This window comes from Oncorhynchus keta, chromosome 2 (genome assembly GCF_023373465.1).
Source record: "Oncorhynchus keta strain PuntledgeMale-10-30-2019 chromosome 2, Oket_V2, whole genome shotgun sequence".
Classification (NCBI taxonomy): Eukaryota; Metazoa; Chordata; class Actinopteri; order Salmoniformes; family Salmonidae; genus Oncorhynchus; species Oncorhynchus keta.
Window position 1 is genome coordinate 68,749,206 of NC_068422.1, and position 19,603 is coordinate 68,768,808.

General features: G+C 41.7%; 1 protein-coding gene across 1 annotated transcript; it reads left to right on the top strand.

The window, feature by feature from the left end:
- Positions 1–797: 797 nt before the first annotated feature.
- On the top strand, positions 798–17,240 carry LOC118383627 (polycystic kidney disease protein 1-like 2). The gene is made up of 38 exons (XM_052481531.1): positions 798–1,115; positions 1,756–1,914; positions 3,166–3,306; positions 3,401–3,808; positions 3,946–4,067; positions 4,202–4,355; positions 4,594–4,798; positions 5,987–6,101; positions 6,434–6,581; positions 6,899–7,129; positions 7,286–7,434; positions 7,564–7,740; positions 7,894–8,031; positions 8,161–8,304; positions 8,380–8,504; positions 8,673–8,793; positions 8,965–9,096; positions 9,305–9,530; positions 9,639–9,829; positions 9,951–10,181; positions 10,265–10,366; positions 10,461–10,639; positions 10,733–10,879; positions 11,043–11,176; positions 11,267–11,499; positions 11,687–11,909; positions 12,013–12,476; positions 12,575–12,671; positions 12,779–12,919; positions 13,010–13,195; positions 13,310–13,640; positions 13,808–13,941; positions 14,037–14,164; positions 14,283–14,443; positions 14,561–14,771; positions 14,973–15,074; positions 15,153–15,284; positions 16,586–17,240. Exons 1-38 carry the CDS (start codon positions 830–832, stop codon positions 16,754–16,756), a joined length of 6,879 nt encoding a protein of 2,292 aa, XP_052337491.1. The 5' UTR covers positions 798–829; the 3' UTR covers positions 16,757–17,240.
- Positions 17,241–19,603: the final 2,363 nt, after the last annotated feature.

Consider the following 19,603-nt stretch of genomic DNA (forward strand, 5'->3'; position numbering starts at 1 on the left):
GTTAGGGAAAAATCCTAAACTTACACCCAGGGGGGCCCCAGGACCGAGTTTGGGAAGCGCTGGTCTAGAGTCCCATATACGCCAACATTCTTTCATTAGATTACATTTTCATACACAATAGAAACAAGGGAGCTAAAACTGAATAAACACCAAATGACATGATACCGACTCACATGCAGCTCCTAAAAAGAGACATGTTCTTATTAGTCAAAACAGACAGAAGGCTTGTCGAGTTCACCACATGAACAAATGCATTTTCCTTTACAACTAAGGATGTCAAAAGTCCAGAAGAGTTGGACATGACTGTCAGGAGACAAGGCCACTGTCTGGGTCAGTGGTTGATTTAAAAGTCCTCTGACAGTTCACAGCAGTACCAATGTTAACCTCTTCAACACAATTCTTGGCCCTATAAAGTTTCATATATGGTATAAATACAAAGAGTCTCTGTATTTTTGGACTTTTATATCTCTGATGGTCTTTATCTGGGTCATTGGTTTGTTGCTGCCAAACCTGTATAAAGTTGATCTACACCTGCAAGCTGCAGTGTGTTACATCAATGGTAGCCTTCAGAGGCACCCATTATTACTGTTGACACAGGGTCCTTTCCTGAGGACCTTATTGCAGACCATTCACTATATCCCTGTGGTCTGTTGGTTTGTACACAAGGATTATGTCCATTAGAACCTCACAAAGAAAGTGCAGTCAGCCATAACAGGTCACTCTGTAATGTCAGGACCATTTAAAAGACAGCATGTCATCAGGCTGCCTGTAATAGTGCACAGGTGAAGGGGTGAAGATGGACAGCACTAATCTCTCTGTATTGCTCTTGATGACTCTCCTCTTAAGCCTGTCTTGTGCGGAGGATGAGATGGCACCTCTATCCTGCCCAGAGTACCAAGAGGGTTTTGACGGCTCCTGTTATGAGTTTGTGGCTCTACCGCGTTCCTTCCTCAGTGGACAGGGCTGGTGTGAGCGGGGTGGTGGACACCTAGCCTTCATTCTAAATATTGATACACAGCAGTTCCTACAGAAGCACCTGCAGCCAGAGCAGGACTGGTGGCTGGGTTTAGCACCTGCCTCCCCGAACCTAACACTGGACTCTGCTGTTGCTGAAGGTAAGAGAGCAGCCCAGGCAACTAAAGTGGGCATTATTTGATGACACTAATGCATTAGATCCTTTGATCATGCAAAGGATCTCAAAGGGTGGAGTAGAGTGCATTGTATTCATTTGAGCAAATATTGTACAGATAATTGTTCAATTTCCACTGCTGTCTCCCAACCTAAGACTAAGATGCTGGGCTTGTTCACTCCCACATCAGCTGGCCTCTTGCTGGGAGATTTATAATGTATTAATCTCGCACCATTGCTAGGAGACCATGCCACATTTACATATATCCTTTTAGCAGCTAATGAGGTACACCTGTCATTCAATAGGTTTTGCTGTCCAGTCCGTTCTCCACACAAAGGACGGAACTTTATCACCTAATAGCACTGTTTCCTTTCCTTACTGCTTCTTTACATATTTTATTAATGCCTCTGACATCCCTCATGAGAACACAAGCTGTCATAGTATTTATTAAATTAACTAGATAGTACACAGTAAGCATGTCAGGTCGAACAGATGGGACATCTAATATTGTGGGAAAATAATACTTTATTTCCTCTCCTTTGAAGAGCAGGTGTTCCTAATGTTTTGTACCCTAAGTGTATATAGAATATAATACTTTCATTGGTGTTTGTGCTGTAAATCCTCAGGTCCTCTCTCCTGGCTTGATGGCTCTGATGTCAGCTACTCTAACTGGGTGAACGACCCTGATCCAGGGGCTGGCTGTGGTCACATACTGAGGAGCTCAGGGTTTCAGTGGGAGGCAACAAGCAACTGTAGCCAGGAGCTGCACTTCATCTGCCAATTTGGTTTGTATGGGGCGGCAGGGTAGCCTAGTGGTTAGAGCGTTGAACTAGTAACTGGAAGGTTGCAAGTTCAAACCCCCAAGCTGACAAGGTACAAATCTGTCGTTCTGCCCCTGAACAGGCAGTTAACTCACTGTTCCTAGGCCGTCATTGAAAATAAGAATTTGTTCTTAACTGACTTGCCTAGTTAAAAAAGGTTAAAAAAAATGTATGTTTTTTTTTGTTGATGTGTGTGTTTGTGAGGTAGAGAGCGAGGAGTGCAGCTGGATAGAACTGTTAATATTGTAAAACAAACACAGCTGCAGCAAAGGAGGGAAATGCACGAGAACAAAATTCCACTTGAGGAAGGAGCTATTGTATAATCAACATAAAAGATGTCTTTATCGCACTGGAAACCACAGTAGCCGAATAAAAGCAAAGCCACTGAATATAGCCTGCATATAGTGAAATCACATGCTTTGGTTGTAAAAACAATACAAATAAATAGAAATACAAGGTAGTAAATATTGACCTTTGCATTTAACGTATTGCACTGTTTGTCCTCCTGAGCTTGTGTTTCATGCATGAATGGCAGACATTCAGAGTAGGCATTGTAAGGATCCTCTATCTAAACCATGTGTACTGATACCCCTCCCATAAATGTAATGGCTTTTGTACAACTCAATTCTAAAAAGGACGACAGCCTAATGAGGAAAACGATAATGACAATTTCATATAATTTACGTTATTAGTAGCACTTTCTGTAGTGACAAAAACAGGCCTACAGTATATGCCCCTTATTATCTACACAGCTTATCCCACTCTGTTACAGTATGTACTATGTAAAGTGATTTTCCTCTCCTGCATTATATAGGAAGCAGTGGTTGCTGTGTGGCCTTCAGACAGTACCTGTACTACATGCTTCTCTGCTTGATTCTAATCTCTCTCCCTCTTATCAGTTGGATTACACAACAGCCAATCTTTAGTCGGCCACAATGTGAAAAATGGCACAGCATCATCAGCCAATCAACTTTAGTTGTCCCTCAGGCATATTCTAATAATACAGCAACACACATGAGAATATATTCAATTCAAATGCAGAATGCAATGTGATGCATTTCAAATTAAACTAAACAAAAATACCCAAGTAGACCATCAACTTTGTTCTAGTTTGGTACATTTCAGTTATTTGAATTATTTATATTTGAACACATTGGCAAGCTTGAGCAGAGACTAGCACCTAGCACATCACCCAGCTGTGTCTCTGGTCCACAGTCCAGAAAAACATCATCCTTCAGAAGCCCATCGGGGAGTTTGGCGTCATTAAGTGCTATAGCATGAACCAATCAACAGATGGTGCAAACTGCAAGGCCCTGTACGGAAGCCCCCTTCAAATCCAGGTAGAAGTAGAAGCTGGTAAGTAAAACTAACATGAGCCGAAATAAAAGTATCTGGTCTTACATTTCCGAGTACAAATCTTGGTAGAATGAGATAACTTTGCTATCTACAGGTACAAATGTGACCTACAAACTCCACAGTGGTGAGATGTTGGTGGCCAATTCATCAGCAGTCAGAGGAATCGTCCCCCACAACATCACAGTGGGACCAGAGGTGGAGCAACAGCTGGGCTCTGGCTGCCACCAGCTGACCCTACATGCCTCTAACGGGGTCTCGGTCTTGGGCGTGTCCACTGAGCTGCAGGTGTGTCTGCTGGAGCCTGTGGAGGGCCTGCTGGGATCAGTGATGGCTGAGGAGGGGGAGTGTCCAGACTCAGACCTCTATGTTAGTGTCTCCCTGGACCGGGGAGCCCCGGTGCAGCTTCTCTTCCAGGTGTCTGGAGCCAACGACAGCATCTCTGAGACCAGAGACATGCAAAACAGCAGCATGCAGGTTTACAATATCTCAACCACTATCCAAGGTACCTAACCAATCTACTCAAACTGTCATCCAACAAACCTTACTCAGAGATTAAAACAGAGACTGATGAAGAGACCTTTTTTAAAATTCTTTATAATACTCTTGTTTATATTATTCATATCAGCAGTTTTGTTACAGGATTTTTGCAAGTGAAAGTCAGGGCCTGGAATGTCTTCTCACACATGGATGTGGATGTGGGGAACACAACAGTTGTTTGTCACAACAGTTCAGACCTCAGGCAGAATGGCTATGCAAACACAGTATGTCAAATAGCTAAGAATTACAGAAAATGTATATATTCCTCTTTAACCTTAAACAGGTAGCATATTTTTCACTAATGTGAAGGTAATTATTTTCCTGCAGTTTTTCATCACATATTTGTTTTCATCCCCAGACAGAAAAGCATATGAGAGTTCGCCGAGCCTATACCTTGAGAATTACTGCCATTCCAGAAACTGCCAGTCAAGACACTGAAAGCGTCAAACTTGAGGTAACTGGCTTAGGAGGACTATCAAATGGAAAGCAGAGCAAATTTGAATGGGAATGCAGTAAGTACCAGTTAAGGCCTTTAAGCCACAGGGCTGTTGAAGAGAACCCTCTCACCTCACCCTATTACAGTATAAAATGAAAAACAATGACTGTAAACTTTGTTTTATAACTTCCATATTCCGTAACAATCTCAATCGTTTTTTCCCCTCTGTTTACTCCGTGTTGTGTCTGTCATATTTTTACAGCATGGCCTTATGGTGATGTTTTCTAACCAATTTCCCTTTCCAATTCCAATAGAAGAAGACTGTAAAGGGAAATGCAATGATAAAACAACAGACACGACTCGTTTGATTGAAAAAGACTGTCTTCCAAACCCATTTGAGTTTTTTGAATACACTTTTTCTGTGAAGAAACGGAGTGGCGATGGGAAATGGGTCGACTTGATTTCAACATCCCAATGCATCACGGTTACTCCAACAAACTTCGCCAACTTTAGAATTTGGTAATATGGGGATACGCTTCAAATAGTGAAGTTAATATAATTAAACAAAGTCATGCTATTTTATTTCATGACATGATAACTCCCATCAGTGTCATTATAAAAACAGGCAATGACAATATTATAAAAATGGCTATTTAAATATCCTAGAAGCCTATTAATAATTCTAGTATCATCGTCATAATCATCCTCAGAGAAGTACAGGTAACTGCCAAAATAAAGGAAACACCAACATAAAGTGTCTTAATAGGGTGTTGGGCCACCAGAACGGTTTCAGTGCACCTTGCGTAGATTCTACAAGTGCCTGGATCTCTGTTGGAGGGAGGTGACACTAAGCTTCCTCTAGAAATTCCATAATTTAGTGTTTTGTTGATGCTGGTGGAAAACGCTGTCTCATGCACCACTCCAGAATCTCTAATAAGTCTGCAATTGTGTTGCAATCCGGTGACTGAGACAAACACACACACACACACCTTAAAACCCTATGCTCCTTTGAGAGCCCTCACTGACATCTCTTCATCCAGCCATGGTAGCCAAAATAAAAATAATAACAACTGGACATTTTTATACATGACCCTAAGTATGAGGGTATAATAATAATTGCATAATTAACTCAGGAACAGCACCTGTGTGGAAGGACCGGCTTTCAATATACTTTGTATCCCTCATTTAATCAAGTGTTTGCTTTCTTTTGGCAGTTACATGTATGTTGGACATCATAAGGCTTTTGGACTGGCCTAGGTGGCCATACAGAATGATACTAAATATCTGGAATGAATTGGGTTAGAAATGATTTAGCTTAAACTATTGACATATTTGTAATCCTTAAGTGTACAACAGGGTTATGACATTAGCATGTTAATTGACTGATTTAATTAAAATTCAGAAGTAAATTGGTCACATTTAACATGAATTGCTCTCATGCCTATGGAGCGTGCTGTAATTACACTAATAATAATGTTGCATTAGTTGCCCAATAATTACATAATAATGTATGTATTGCTTTGTTATTACAAAGGTAAATTGTTTCTGGTACAACATTGTTCCTATTTCCATTTGTATGATAACAATAACTGCTGAACTCCATTGCTATGTATTTACGAAGCAATAATCAAGTTACTATGTTACAAAATGTGAATTCAATGTTTTTAAGATCTATTTTATGCTAAAAACATTCCCATATTCTTTCAGTTGCCAGGATAATTGTAATATAGTGGATGTAAAAAAAGATGTCAAATTCAAATTGGACTGTAACTCCAGTTGCCCAAAGGTAATTTGGCAAATTGAGGACCCAAAACCTTCAACAGTAAGTTTGAGATTCCTTTATTGTTGCATGCTGAATGCAATCATATGTTTTATTAGTTTCAAATCAAATTTTATTTGTCACATACACGTGTTTCGAAGATGTTATTGTGGATGTAGCGAAATGCTTGTTTTCATGTGTGAAGGAGTTTCGTTGGAGTGCATGAATCAATTTATTGACTAACCCATGCTGTCTAATTTGGAGTTGACATATTCTAGATGAATAAAACAAGTTGATGCATAAACACATTATTTGTGGACTGCATGTGATGGACTATACAATGGCCAGAGTTCAGCGTACATGAGGACAACATTTTGAATTCTGTGGTCTTCTAGGGTGCCCTGCAAAACTGTTACAACAACGCAGGGAAAAAGCCACTTACGGAAAGAAAAGATCAAGATGGTCAGAAAGAGTACAAAGTCAGCAAAAACTACCTGAAAGAAGCTTCAGACAGGTTTCAGAATCTCCATGTGATAGTTTATGGTGAGCATCTATTCCTTGTATTCAATTCCAAAAACACTATAAATACAGGCTAAAAGTTTAGTTAACTCAGTTGATAACAGGATGTCCTTCAGATATGTTGAACTTGCATCAAACTGTTCTCTAGCATATCGACAGAAAAAAAGTCAAATGGTCATATTTAGACATTTCCCGACTGATCAATTAGACATCCCCATTTTTGTTTGAGATATTTATAGGAGCATAGTTGTGATTGATTCATCCTCAGAAAGTATGGACCTAATGTAACATGTTCACGAGTGGAAATAACATACATATCCCTGTATATCACCGTTCTTTAGATAAGGAAACTTTTGAATATGCCAGGTACACCATTCAGATACCAGGTGTTACGACTCCTGCACCTGCTGATACTACGCCACCTGTAACCTCTGCTCCGACTATCACCTTAAGTCCCCCTTCATGTCATATTGACCCTCAGAATGGCACCGTTCTGGATCCTTTCAATATCACCTGTACAACACCTACATCCTGCACAAACGGCTGCCAATATTGTTTTAAAACTGACCAAGGTGAGTATCCCTCTTTGCCAGTGTTGTATATTTCAGGAAACCTTCTCCCATCAAAGAAGTTTAGCACCAGAGCCAGATTAAGATAAAAATGCCATATTGATTTAGTAAAAAAAAAAAATCTATGTAATCAGATAGTTTTTCTTCTTTATCTTTCAGGTAAACATCTGCGCTGCAGTTCTTTAAATGAAGTAACGTTAATCTTCCTACCTGTTGGGGAGATAAGCAGCAACTACATGCTGTCGGTAGAGGTGACTGTTACAGAATTGAACACAAAGACACGTGGAAGTACCACAATCAACACTGAGGTTTGTTATTACCAAACAAAATAAATAATAAATTATATAATTTCATGTATGGGCTCTGTCTTGCCTTTCATCTCCATAGTTCACATCCATTTAGTAATTGGAGCACTCATTTAGTTGTTATCCCCTAAGGTGCGGCCAGCCAAGTCCGGTACCCCAGTGCAGGAGCTCCAATCTGCAGTGGCGAACACAGTGGCTAATCTAGGGCAGCAGGGGATGCTCTCTGGAGAGACCCTTGGACAGATGTTCAAGTCTGTGTCAGACATACTGAATAAAGGCTCCAGTCAGGAAAAGAATGACAGGATGAAGGTGTAAGGAGTGTGTGTGTGTGGGTGTGTGTGTGTGGGGGGGATATATCCTGATTGAATAATCCAGATGGAGATTGTGCAATTGGCGTACATGTAAAAGGTCCAGGTTAAGGGCTTTAAACATCATTCTTCAATGTTGGTGTGTCTCCTTAAGCTGCGAGAACAGATGCTGATGAATATAACTGAAGCACTGGAGAACAGCTCCAGCAGCACTCCTCAGAAAGTGCAGCTGACGGCCAGTGCTGTGGCAGGACTCACCAAGAGGGGTGATGAGCTTAGTCCCGATGCTCAGGTACACTTGGATAGACCTAGCCCCCCATGGAAGCAGGGTAGCATGGAGTAATTCACACAAACACATAGGCCTATTGGTGAGAATGTGCCCAGAATAAAGACTTCATTTCAGATGGTCTATTTTTTCCAGCTTGAAGCTAGCTTCCTGGTGGCAAACCTCAGCTCTTCCCTCCTCTCCATGAACGTCAGTGAGCATGGTGGAGAAGAGGAGATGGTGCAGGCAGCTACACCAATTGTAGAGGCAGCCAGCAATATCCTGGATGTTTCCTCAAACGTGAGCACATATTTACCTTCACTTAATCTAATGACAGTAATGAAGCATCCTTACTTAACAGTTTGTCTTTCACAGAGAGAAGTCTCTGATTTACTTCTCAAGGGCATGGACAATGTGCAGAGTGCACTGTTGAATTGGAAGAAGGTTGATGAAGCTCCTGTGATTGTCAACAGCTCTCAGATCACTGTGTTTGTGAACAGGTGAGAAGAATGTGGGCAGAGGGCATAAGAAAAGGAACTGTAGTTTTAAAAAGCAACGATTGTACCACATCAGACATATTTTAATTGCTGTTGCAATGCAATGTCTGCAAGACATTGCAACTGTTATATAGCCTCAATATTGAGTGACAGCATATCATGCCCTCTCAGAGTGTCAACAGAAGCTATTCAGATGCAGTCTATAAACATCCCAGATAGCTCCTCTGCCAGCTTTTCCTTCCCTCCCCTGGGTGCTGATGTCCTTTCTCCAGATGAACCAGTGGACGTGCGAGTAAGTGTGCATGTGGGACTATATAATGCATGTATGTATTATCATGAGTCAGTATGCATGAAAGGTATATTTGAGATATTTGTATTTTTTTACCTGTTAGTTTTGTTGATGAATAATTGGGTATGGTTTTTAAACCCTCTCTCTTGATTCACTATTTCCTATTTGTTACAGATGCTAAGTTTCAAGAAGAACCCATTTTCATGGAGCGAGGAGAACAACATTACCGGCACTGTGGGGTCTGTCTCCCTGACAAGAGGAAATGGTTCTGTCATCCCCATAGAGAACCTATCTGAGGAGATTGAGGTCAGAGTGCTGCAAACCCCTTCATATTCTATGTCATTTGAGAGTGTAACAACTCTACTGTTTCCTCAATAATACCATATTAAATTAAAGATATAAGATTGCAGATCCTGGATCAGATATCAGTGGCGAATGACATCCTGCTGTATATAATAAATTATATACCCATTATCTATTCTTTGAAAAACATAATCTCTTCTTTGATGCTCAGATCTTCTTGCCAAGGCCTGAAGGAGTGCAAGCAAACAGCACAATACTGTACTTGGGAAACTACAGCACACTGATGGTCGACGTCCCTTCACCTGATGTAACACTGGTGCTGAAGATAAAGCCATCGAAGGACATAACCTTTCAACTGTTCCTGGGGTATAAAGACTACCCAAACGATAAACAATACATAGCCAAGACTCAGATGCCTCACCAGAGCAACACGCAAGGTGATGTACCTCCTGAACGTACATGAGTCACGTAGATGTAACAATTGTGAAGCATGGTGAACGGAAAACATTTCATGTTTAGAAACTGTGTGTGTGTTTTGGGTACAGAGGAGAAATACACCTGGGTCCTGGGTCCCAAAGATTTGACAGGAAAAGTTGGAGTGCATTACCTTGTTGTGAGGCCCATTGTAGAAGCAGGGGTTAAATCCGTCAATGCCACTGTGACTGTCACCTCCATTGCTGCTCAGTGCAAGTATTGGAATGAAACCTTATCCACCTGGAGTGAAGATGGCTGCAGGGTGAGTGAAACAATTACTACACAACACAACACCTTATGTTAAAACAAAGGCACATTGCAGCATCCCTGCAATCCTAGACCAGGCCATAATGAAATACATAAACCAACTGTGATCTCCTTAGGTTGGTCCTTTAACCACGCTATTGGCCACCCAGTGCTTATGTACGCACTTGACCTTCTTCGGGAACTCTTTCTTCGTCATGCCCAACCTCGTAGACGTGTCACGTACGGCTGAGCTCTTTGGCACCTTCGCCCAAAATCCTGTGGTGGTGTGCTTTATTGGTTCCATCTTTGTTGCTTACGTATTGGTGGTCATATGGGCACGCAGGAAGGACATCCAGGACACAACCAAGGTCTGACTTGAAAAACCACTGCTACTATTTTATCATCTTTGCTGTTGATGCAGAGTTTTACCTTCAAGTGTTACTTCTTTTAGGTGAAGGTGACATTGTTGGAAGATAATGACCCATTAGCTGAATACCGTTACATACTGAATATCAGCACTGGGCATCGGCGTGGTGCTTCCACCTCGTCTCAGGTCAGTACCAACAGTTCCCACTGCTGCAGAACATCATATTCTGTTCTCTGATAAAACCACACTCAGTCACCCTGACCCTGTGTTGATGCTGCAGGTTACTGTGACTCTGCTGGGCATGGAGGGAGAGAGTGAGCCACACCACCTCACTGACCCTGACAAGCCTGTGTTTGAGAGGGGTGCAGTGGATATGTTCCTGTTGACCACACCCTTCTCTCTGGGGGAGCTGCAGAGCATCAGGCTGTGGCACGACAACTCAGGGGGGCACCCTGCCTGGTAGGAAAGGGGGAGGAGGGGAAAAATCCATGACCAAAGTTGAACTTTGAAGTGAAGATGTAGGTCTAGTTGACAATAAGAGTTTTCTTGCAGGTACATAAACAAAGTTATGGTGCAAGATGTAGAGACAGGACAGAAGTGGCACTTCCTGTGTAACTCATGGCTGACCATAGATATGAGTGAGTGCACTCTGGATAAAGTTTTCCCTGTAGCCACGGAGATGGATTTGAAGAAATTCAGGTGAGAAGGAACTTGAATGCACCTTGGAATGGTAAAATATTAATACAAATCTAATTGTCCATTATGGTACAAGCTTCCTATACCGTATATTCTGCAGCAATATGTTCTTCATGAGGATGGCAAAGGATTTCTGTGATGGCCACATATGGTTTTCTGTGATCAGCCGGCCTCCAACGAGCACCTTCACATGTGTTCAGCGAGTCTCCTGCTGTTTCTCTCTGCTGCTGTGCACCATGCTGACCAGCATCATGTTCTGGGGCATCCCCACCGACCCCTCTGAGCAGACCATGGACCTGGGTATGGACGCCTGCACAGTATTGGTGGCATTTGGAAATGGTAGGTTTTCAGAACAATAACTCGTTCTTCTTTTCCTTTCTACTCCTGTAGGTCATATCGAGTTCACCTGGCAGCAGCTGATGATTGGAGTTCAGAGTTCAATCATAATGTTTCCAATTAATCTCCTCATTGTGAGTATCTTCAGAAACACCCGCCCCCGAGAGACGAAGCCTGGAAAGCTCAAGGCAGAGGTGTCCAAGCAAGGGAAGACTGGCAGAGTGTCTCCCACTCAGCCCTCCTCCCCACAGAGGGACAGAGAACTCACACCGAACACAGTCATCAAGGTAAACTATGTCAATATATTAATATTCCAATTGAAGCCAACAGTCCCTACCATAAAATCTCATTTTAGATACTGTATGTCAGCCATGATTTGTAAGTAGACAGTTGTAAGTTTGATCTCATCCTGGCTGTCTTTATTCTGTATTCTCTCCACATTAGCAAGGCTGTTAATGTACTGTATTCTCGCAGGACATAAAGAAGATTGCTCAGTCACTCTCCAAGGCTATGAAGAGCCCCATTCCACGCCTGGAGTTAGAGATGAAGTCTGGACCACAGACTGATATCAACTCTCTGCTCTCTCTGGTGGAGGACATCATCCGGCAGCAGAACCGAGCCAGTGGAGAGTTCTACACTGATGCCTCCAAGAAAGAGGGATCGCTCATTCTCTCACTAGGGGTAACCAATCTGCAAGGTACAGCCCGAGCCTCCAGATCCTACAATGATGATCATCAGTATTGGTTGAAAATGTTAAACTCTGTCTGACCCATATATTTCCTATATCCCTCTGCTTTCAGAGACCAGCATGTGTGGGAGCCCTGAGAAGACTGGGGATGGGAGACAGAAAAGGAGCACCAACAGCCAGTATCTGTACAGGCAGCTACGCCATGTAGAGAAGGAGCTGAGCCTACTGGGACCTTCTCGCTTCCCCAACCCAGACAGCTACTGCCGGGCAGTGCAGCAGGTCCAGGGCATGAAGGGACTGCTAGAGTCTTCCAGCCTGGCAGGGGATGAGCTGGCTCAAAGTCCGGGCCAAGCTGAGAGTAGTGATGGGGACAGTGGCAGTAAAAAGTGCTATCAAGACGGGCTGCCCTGGTGGTTTGTGTTTATCGGCTGGATACTGGTGGTAGCCACCAGCGGAGTATCAGGATACTTCACCATGATGTATGGGCTGACCTATGGGAAGGACCGCTCTATAAGCTGGCTCATCTCCATGTTCGTTTCTTTCTTTCAGAGCCTCCTAATCATTCAGCCGCTGAAAGTGAGAAACATTAGATTAGAACTTTCTCATTTCAATTTAAAATGCCCTGCAGCATGTATCTGTAATCTGGGTATAACTTTGTGGATTTCCTAACACAGGTGCTAGGTTTTGCAGCCTTCTTTGCTCTCGTTCTGAAGAAAGTTGATCAGGAGGAGTATGGGGATCCAAAAATTGAGGGGGCACTCAGAAACCCAGGTTCTTTGTTTTCCTTATTTACAGTTTTGGGGAAATTCTGTTTACTTGTACATTAGCTAGACTTTTACAACATTAAGCCGCGTAAGATGACACAATCTGGTCCACAGATGACCCTGATATAGTCTGGGCTGTCAGGAGGGATAGCACACGTAGCTTCTACCAGCCCCCGCCACCCACAGACGTCGAGAGGATGAGGGACAACATGATCAAGGAGCAGAAGGTTTCCGCCCTCATCAAAGAGATTCTCAGTAAGAGGAACCACTTTTTCGTTCACTGCACTGTCATTCACTGCACCTATTGGTTAACATACATGTTTAAGCCCTATGATTCTGTTGCAGCCTACATGGGGTTCATGTGGATGTTGCTCCTTGTGGCGTATGGTCAGCGGGACCCTAACGCTTACTTCCTGATTCAGCATATTCGGCAGAGCTTCAGCCAAGGGATCTCAGACAGCATGAGCCACGGAAATGTCTTCACCTGGGCAAATACCTCTCTTCTCAGCAACCTCTTTGGAGAGTACCCAGGTAGTATTCTCTAAAGAGGATGTTTATTTCTTTGAAAAACACTACGCTCCAAAATTTCCTAAATAAAGGTATAGATTAAATCCTGTGTCAACAAAAGCAAATGGTGTGTTAAAGGTTTCATCACAGATGGGAACTCCAAACTGGTTGGTAATGCCCGTCTTCGCCAGGTGAGGGTGCAGAAGAATTCCTGCCGAATCGCCCGCTCCATGCGCCAGGCTGTACCTGACTGCCATGCTCCATACTCATGGGAGGTGGAGGACATGGGCTCCTATGGGCCAGGCTGGAACCGCTCTGTGAGTGAAAACACCTCCAAGACCCTCCGCAGCCCCTGGCAGTACCAAACCCAGGCCCGACTCAGAGCTCAACCCATCTGGGGCAGTGTGGTTCTCTACAGGGGAGGGGGGTTTGTGGTGGACCTGGGCCCTGACTCACAGAATGCTAGCAGGTAAGCTCACAATTACCAATGCTTCAAATTGATCACAATTGTCATGCCATAGCAAATGTATATAATGTTATATAATGGAGGCTGGTGCCCCGGTCCCCAAAGGCTGTAGTCCGGCCCTGTGTATCGAAGGGTGTATTTTAATTATTCCATGTATTCTGTCCCTGCAGTACCCTTCAGTATCTGTTTGACAACACCTGGCTTGATGTGTTCACCCGAGCAGTCTTTGTAGAGTTCACAGTGTACAATGCCAATGTCAACCTCTTCTGCATTGTCACACTCATGCTGGAGACCACAGCTGTAGGTGAGACAGTTGTTACATCACTCCATGATACAGCATAAAGTAAGTATTTAGGCATCCAAAACTCAGATTGTCAGCACCTTGTCTTATTCTCTCAGGAGCGTTCCAGTTTCGCAGTGAGCTGCAGAGTGTCCGACTATACCAGTCCACCGGTGGACTCCACATCTTTGTCATGGCCTCTGAGGTCATCTATTTCCTCTTTATCTTCTACTACATGTATGTTCAGGTAAGCCTTCATTTAAATACCTTTCTTATATGTAAAGCGTATAAAATCTGTGACACAATGGTCTAGTGCCATTGTTCTGGAATTCCTCCTGAGTCTAACTCTTCTCCTCTCCTCACAGGGAAAGCTGATGAAGCAGCAGAAGTGGGCTTACTTCAAGACAAAGTGGAACCTGCTGGAGCTCGCCATCATCCTCCTGAGCTGGAGCGCACTGTCTGTCTTCATTAAGAGGAGCTTGCTAGGGAACCGGGACATGGAGTACTACCACAACCATAAAGACCAGTGAGTTCACACTGGGTTGGGGTATCATGGGTTTCTGTTCTTCTTTCGCTAGTCTGTTATCCCTATTGTTGGTCCGTTGCTCCTGTGTGATGTTCAACTTCTCCCCTCTCTATCCAGGTTTGCCAGTTTCCATGAGACAGCCACAGCAGATGCAGTGCTGGGATATCTGATTGCATTCCTGGTGCTATTGGCTACAGTCAAACTGTGGTACCTGATGAGGTTCAATCCCAAGCTACACATGATCACAGCCACACTGCAACGTGCCTGGACTGACATATCAGGCTTCATACTGGTCATCACCATTATGTTCCTGGCCTATTCTATGATTGTAAGGGTCTTCCTGGAAAACTTTTCATTCTCCAACTTTCCTATTTGACATTCTCTTGTAGCAATGAATCTGTATTCCTAATAAATTGCGAAGTGCTTGCTTTTGTGATAAATGTCTCTTCAATTTAACTGAATCTGTCACAGCTGAGTTATGATTCATTGCGCTTTGACACTAAATCTAGCATGTGATCATTGTCTGCAGTCTAATCTGATGTATGGCTGGAAGCTGTACTCATATAGGACTCTCCTGGATTCTGCTCTGACCATGGTCAGCTTGCAACTGGGCATCTTCAACTATGACGAGGTTAGTAAAGGTAAGCTCTCTAAATTACAGCTATGGCCATGATGGCAGGTCTTTGATTGGTATCTCCTTCCAATCCAGGTTCTTGATTACAACCCGGTGCTTGGAGCGTTCCTCATTGGCTCCTGCATTATATTCATGACCTTTGTGGTTCTGAACCTGTTCATCTCAGTCATCCTGGTAGCGTTCACTCAAGAGCAAATGCATCACAAGGTACTGTGCATCATAATCATATAATATTCCTTGTTTATATAACGGATGGATCGAATCCTGAATGCTGATTGGTTAAAACCGCATTCCAGCTGATTCCACAAGTTACCACTGACTAAATCTATGAAGTATTTACTCTGTTCCATCTGACTGCACAATCCACTGTCTCATCAGCCCAGCCAAGCAATTTACAAACTTGATCTCCACTATAAAAAGCATCTAGACATTATCTCACATTTCTTTTAGACTGACATTTCATTTTCAACAGCAGAGATTTGTATAAACCTTGCTGTCTGCATCTCCAACATTTTAAACATTGTTTCAATATTAAAATTCTATCTCCAGCTGTTCCATAGTAATGAAGGAGTCGGGACGAGACAGAGAGGCAGGCTGCGTTTCTCATCCAGTCAAAATCATGAATTTATTTTACTAGGCAAGTCAGTTAAGAACAAATACTTATTTTCAATGACAGCCTAGGAACAGTGGGTTAACTGCCTGTTCAGGGGCAGAACGACAGATTTGTACCTTGTCAGCTCGGGGATTTGAACTTGCAATCTTCCGTTTACTAGTACAACACTCTAACCACTAGACTACCCTGCCGCCCCAATCAGCTGCCGTCATTTTTATGGATAAATGCAAAGAAATGTCAGTTGAAAATAGCTTAAACGAAACTACGTGCAGCTAGTTTGCAGTCTTTCCAGCTTCAGTTTGAAGTGATTAGCTGAGTTGTTGGCTAGCTCCTCTGAACAACAGTGTCCTCACAAATGAACACATTTTCTATGCCAAGCGAAATCGTGCCTCATTAGCTCATTATGGGGATTAATCCAAATAAATATCACTAGAAAAGAGTTTAAACAAATGCAAACGCAGTTACTTTGCTGTTATTCTGGCTGCACATTTTGTTGTGAATGTAAATTACCCATTGTTGGCTAGCTAGCAAGCAAGGGTTAAGAACGTTGCCAGCCAGTATGGCAATGGAACATTTAGAATGTATGACTGGGTCGCGTCCATAAATACAGAACAAAAAGACTGAACGACTAGCCGGCTTGGGTAGGATGAAATAGTATGAATAAATTAATCCATATAACGTTTTTAATTAAAATATGTCAATCATTATTTGAATATGTTGGTAATCCCAAGTCGGTGTTTGGAGGACTGCCAATATATCCTCCAAACACCGGCTTCGAGGGCATTATCACTTAAATAATACAGTATCAACACCACCATTCAACAGTGGCAATTGGCTACTGTAGGTGTATCAATGTCAGACCAATCAGATTTGACTGATCTTTTTTTTTTTACAGCCCTCAGAGGAGGAGGAGATAGTGGATCTGATGCTGATGAAGTTCTGCAGCTTGTTCGGGATCAAATATAAGAAAGAAGAAAGTAACAGTCCCAAGGTGATTGCCAACCATGCCTCTGTTACTAAGAAAGGACCCTCGACTATATCCTCAGAGATGCTTAGTTCTCAGTAAAGATCTGCCACTCTGTATGAATTGATATTGGAACTGCTTTCATTTATGTTGCTCAATAGGAGTATTAAAACATGTTATATCAAGACTTTTGCACCACTTGTATGGTTGCTTGTAGCTGTTTAATCAAATCAGCATATGTACATGAAATAATAATTCCTCTATCTAACAGTTCTGCTTTTTCAATATATTTAGTTCCAAAATAAATAAACAATATAAAGGGTGTTGAACCATAGCAAACTGTATTCTTTCATAATTATAATGGGTTGCATTAAGATCAGATAAAAGTCCTGAGATGACTGTTGTGGCCTGCGCAATTCATTCCGATCACATTCCCTAGGATAAAGAACTACTACAGAAATTGTTTAGTGCAGTTTCTGTTTTTACTTGTGAGAGTTGGGTGCAGACCTAAGTTCAAATGCATGTGTATTTGTTATATAAATACTTTTTTTCTTTGTAGTTTCAAATACACATCCTGTATTTTCGTATTTTCAAATACACAGCCCAAAACAAGTACCTTTATTTGAGTATTTGAATGGTTACAACTAAATTATATTTTAAAGTATTTTTCAAATACTTGGGTTAAATGCATGAGAGTGTATTTTTATTTCAAGTAAAGTTTATCTGAATACTTATTTCGAAATGTATTGTAAAATAATATAAGAATCTGGATTTTTTATTTTAACCCCAGTCTGGTTGGGTGACAGAGTTATACATGCTTGGTTGACAGGCCATGTCGAAGCTAGGTGAAGTTGCCATCCTATATGCTAAATATATAAATAAACCACACAATGAAACAATGAAAATGAAAACAGTTGGTTATAGGCTAAGCTAGCCGTACCATGCATAGATTAAGCCGAAATCTAGCTTTGCTTGACTGGCCCATAGTTGCATGGACAAACTGCAAGATTGGCTAGCTACTGTAGATAGCTACAACATAGGTGCTTTTCACAATGCGGGTATATGTTTGTGGGAAGCCAGAAGTAAATAAAAATTCAATGTCAACTTACTGTTCTGGTGTGCAGGATGGTTGGTCATTAAATGGATACTTCAGGATTTTGGCAATGAGGCCCTTTATCTACTTCCCCAGAGTCAGATGAACTCGTGGATACTTTTTTTATTACTTACCTCAATTAGCCACCATTTTCCCTACATTTTCCCCCACGTCCCCTAGCATTTTGATTTTCAGCCAACGAGCTTTAGCCTTTCTCTATTTGAGTGACAGCTAGCAAGATGCACACAAAGCAGAGCGAGAAAGAGCACTGATGTGGTGCACATATCTGCAAATATGCGATGTAGTATGCAATTTTCGGGAAACACTTTTGGCTCATGCGTGCTACTTTCAGAACTACTGGCTACAAAAGTACTGAAGAATCTCTTTTAGATGGGAGGAATTTAAAACCAAATATCTAAACGAACATATTATTAAAAATACTTCCCAAAGGTGGGTCTATTTTAGGCCCACTTGCTCTCTACTTACCTCATGTCAAAATTAAATTCCCCTCTATTTTTAATTGTATATATATATATGACATTTTCTAAAATTGAAAACAATGTCTACACAATTCGAAATGTTTCGTGGCCACCAATGATTTAACATTTATATAAAAATTAACAAACCATTTCATGCATTGGTGCTTTGAATTTGTCCTCGGGTGTGACATCATTATTCATGTAAATATAAATGTTCAATGATTCTCAAATAGACAAGAAAATGAATTGTACTCGTTATTAGTTTCTTCTGTCTTTAAATCAGTCATGATTTTCTGGAATTTCAATTAAAAAACAAATTATTTTCTTGTACAATGACAATAACCAAGCGCCTCCCCATTACATTTTGAGTACAATTTACCGAAATTTTGCCAAACCTTGAGTAATTAATTTACTTGTGTCTTATGATGATGTTACCTGCCACATGCAATTATTAACAATTATTATTATTTATTTTTTTTCTTCACATTTTGTCCAAGACAACACCCTTTTTCCCTATCATTTATCAGCATCACCCATGGGACATTATGTCACACCGTTGGACAATATTAAAACATATTAAAGACAATTTCCGAAGTTTCTAACCACTGTACAATTCAACTTCTAAATATTAGCAGTGGATCCTCGTTAAATAATTTCTAGTGTGTTCACTCCTAATTACAGGGCCTTGTTATTTTTTGTGTACTTCCCCAAGTCGGCAGCGGGTCATTTTGCGCCTTCTGCCTTAATCCTTAGGTATGATAGCCGTTGCTTAGGCTCACTCTCCGGAGTCAAACCCTGATTCCTCATTACCCGTGGTCACCATAGTGTGCACAAAAGAACCAATGGAATGTTGATAGATCAGATATTATCATGAAACGTCACTGCACTCTATCAGCTCAAGGTTAACTAGTGTCACAAAAAGTGCCCAGGGTGCCCGAAAGGACCCCGCATGGGTTTTGGGTTTGATAAATGCACAAATCCTCAAAAGTCAACGGTCGTTGGAATGTACAGATGTAGGATCTTAATTTGATCACCCTGTTGCAGAACTATCCTGCAAAGCAAGACATTCAAAACATGTAGTGTTGGTTTGATAAGGCTTCTTAAGTTTGTAGTTTCCACATGATTCTCACTTACAAGAAATGTATCAACCCCTACAAGAACGTCTATTAATTATAATCCACAAAGTAATTCACATTTCCTGTTCCAGTAGGATTATTTTCCTGCTGAATCAAACTGGCTCAAATTAAGATCCTACATCTGTATTAGCTCTAGAATTGTCACAATTATCCAAGTGACTTTGGAGTGATCAAGAATCCATAACTGATTAACTATTAGCAGTTTCATTGTACCTGACCTCCCTGGGGCCTGAAGCAAAAT

Excerpts from the sequence above, each read along its gene's own strand:
- LOC118383627 (XM_052481531.1), top strand. The coding sequence starts at position 830 with ATGACTCTCCTCTTAAGCCTGTCTTGTGCGGAGGATGAGATGGCACCT. Across the intron at positions 7,741-7,893 it reads AAAAGAATGACAGGATGAAG|CTGCGAGAACAGATGCTGAT; the intron begins GTGTAAGGAGTG and ends TGTCTCCTTAAG. Across the intron at positions 12,672-12,778 it reads GGGGGCACTCAGAAACCCAG|ATGACCCTGATATAGTCTGG; the intron begins GTTCTTTGTTTT and ends TCTGGTCCACAG.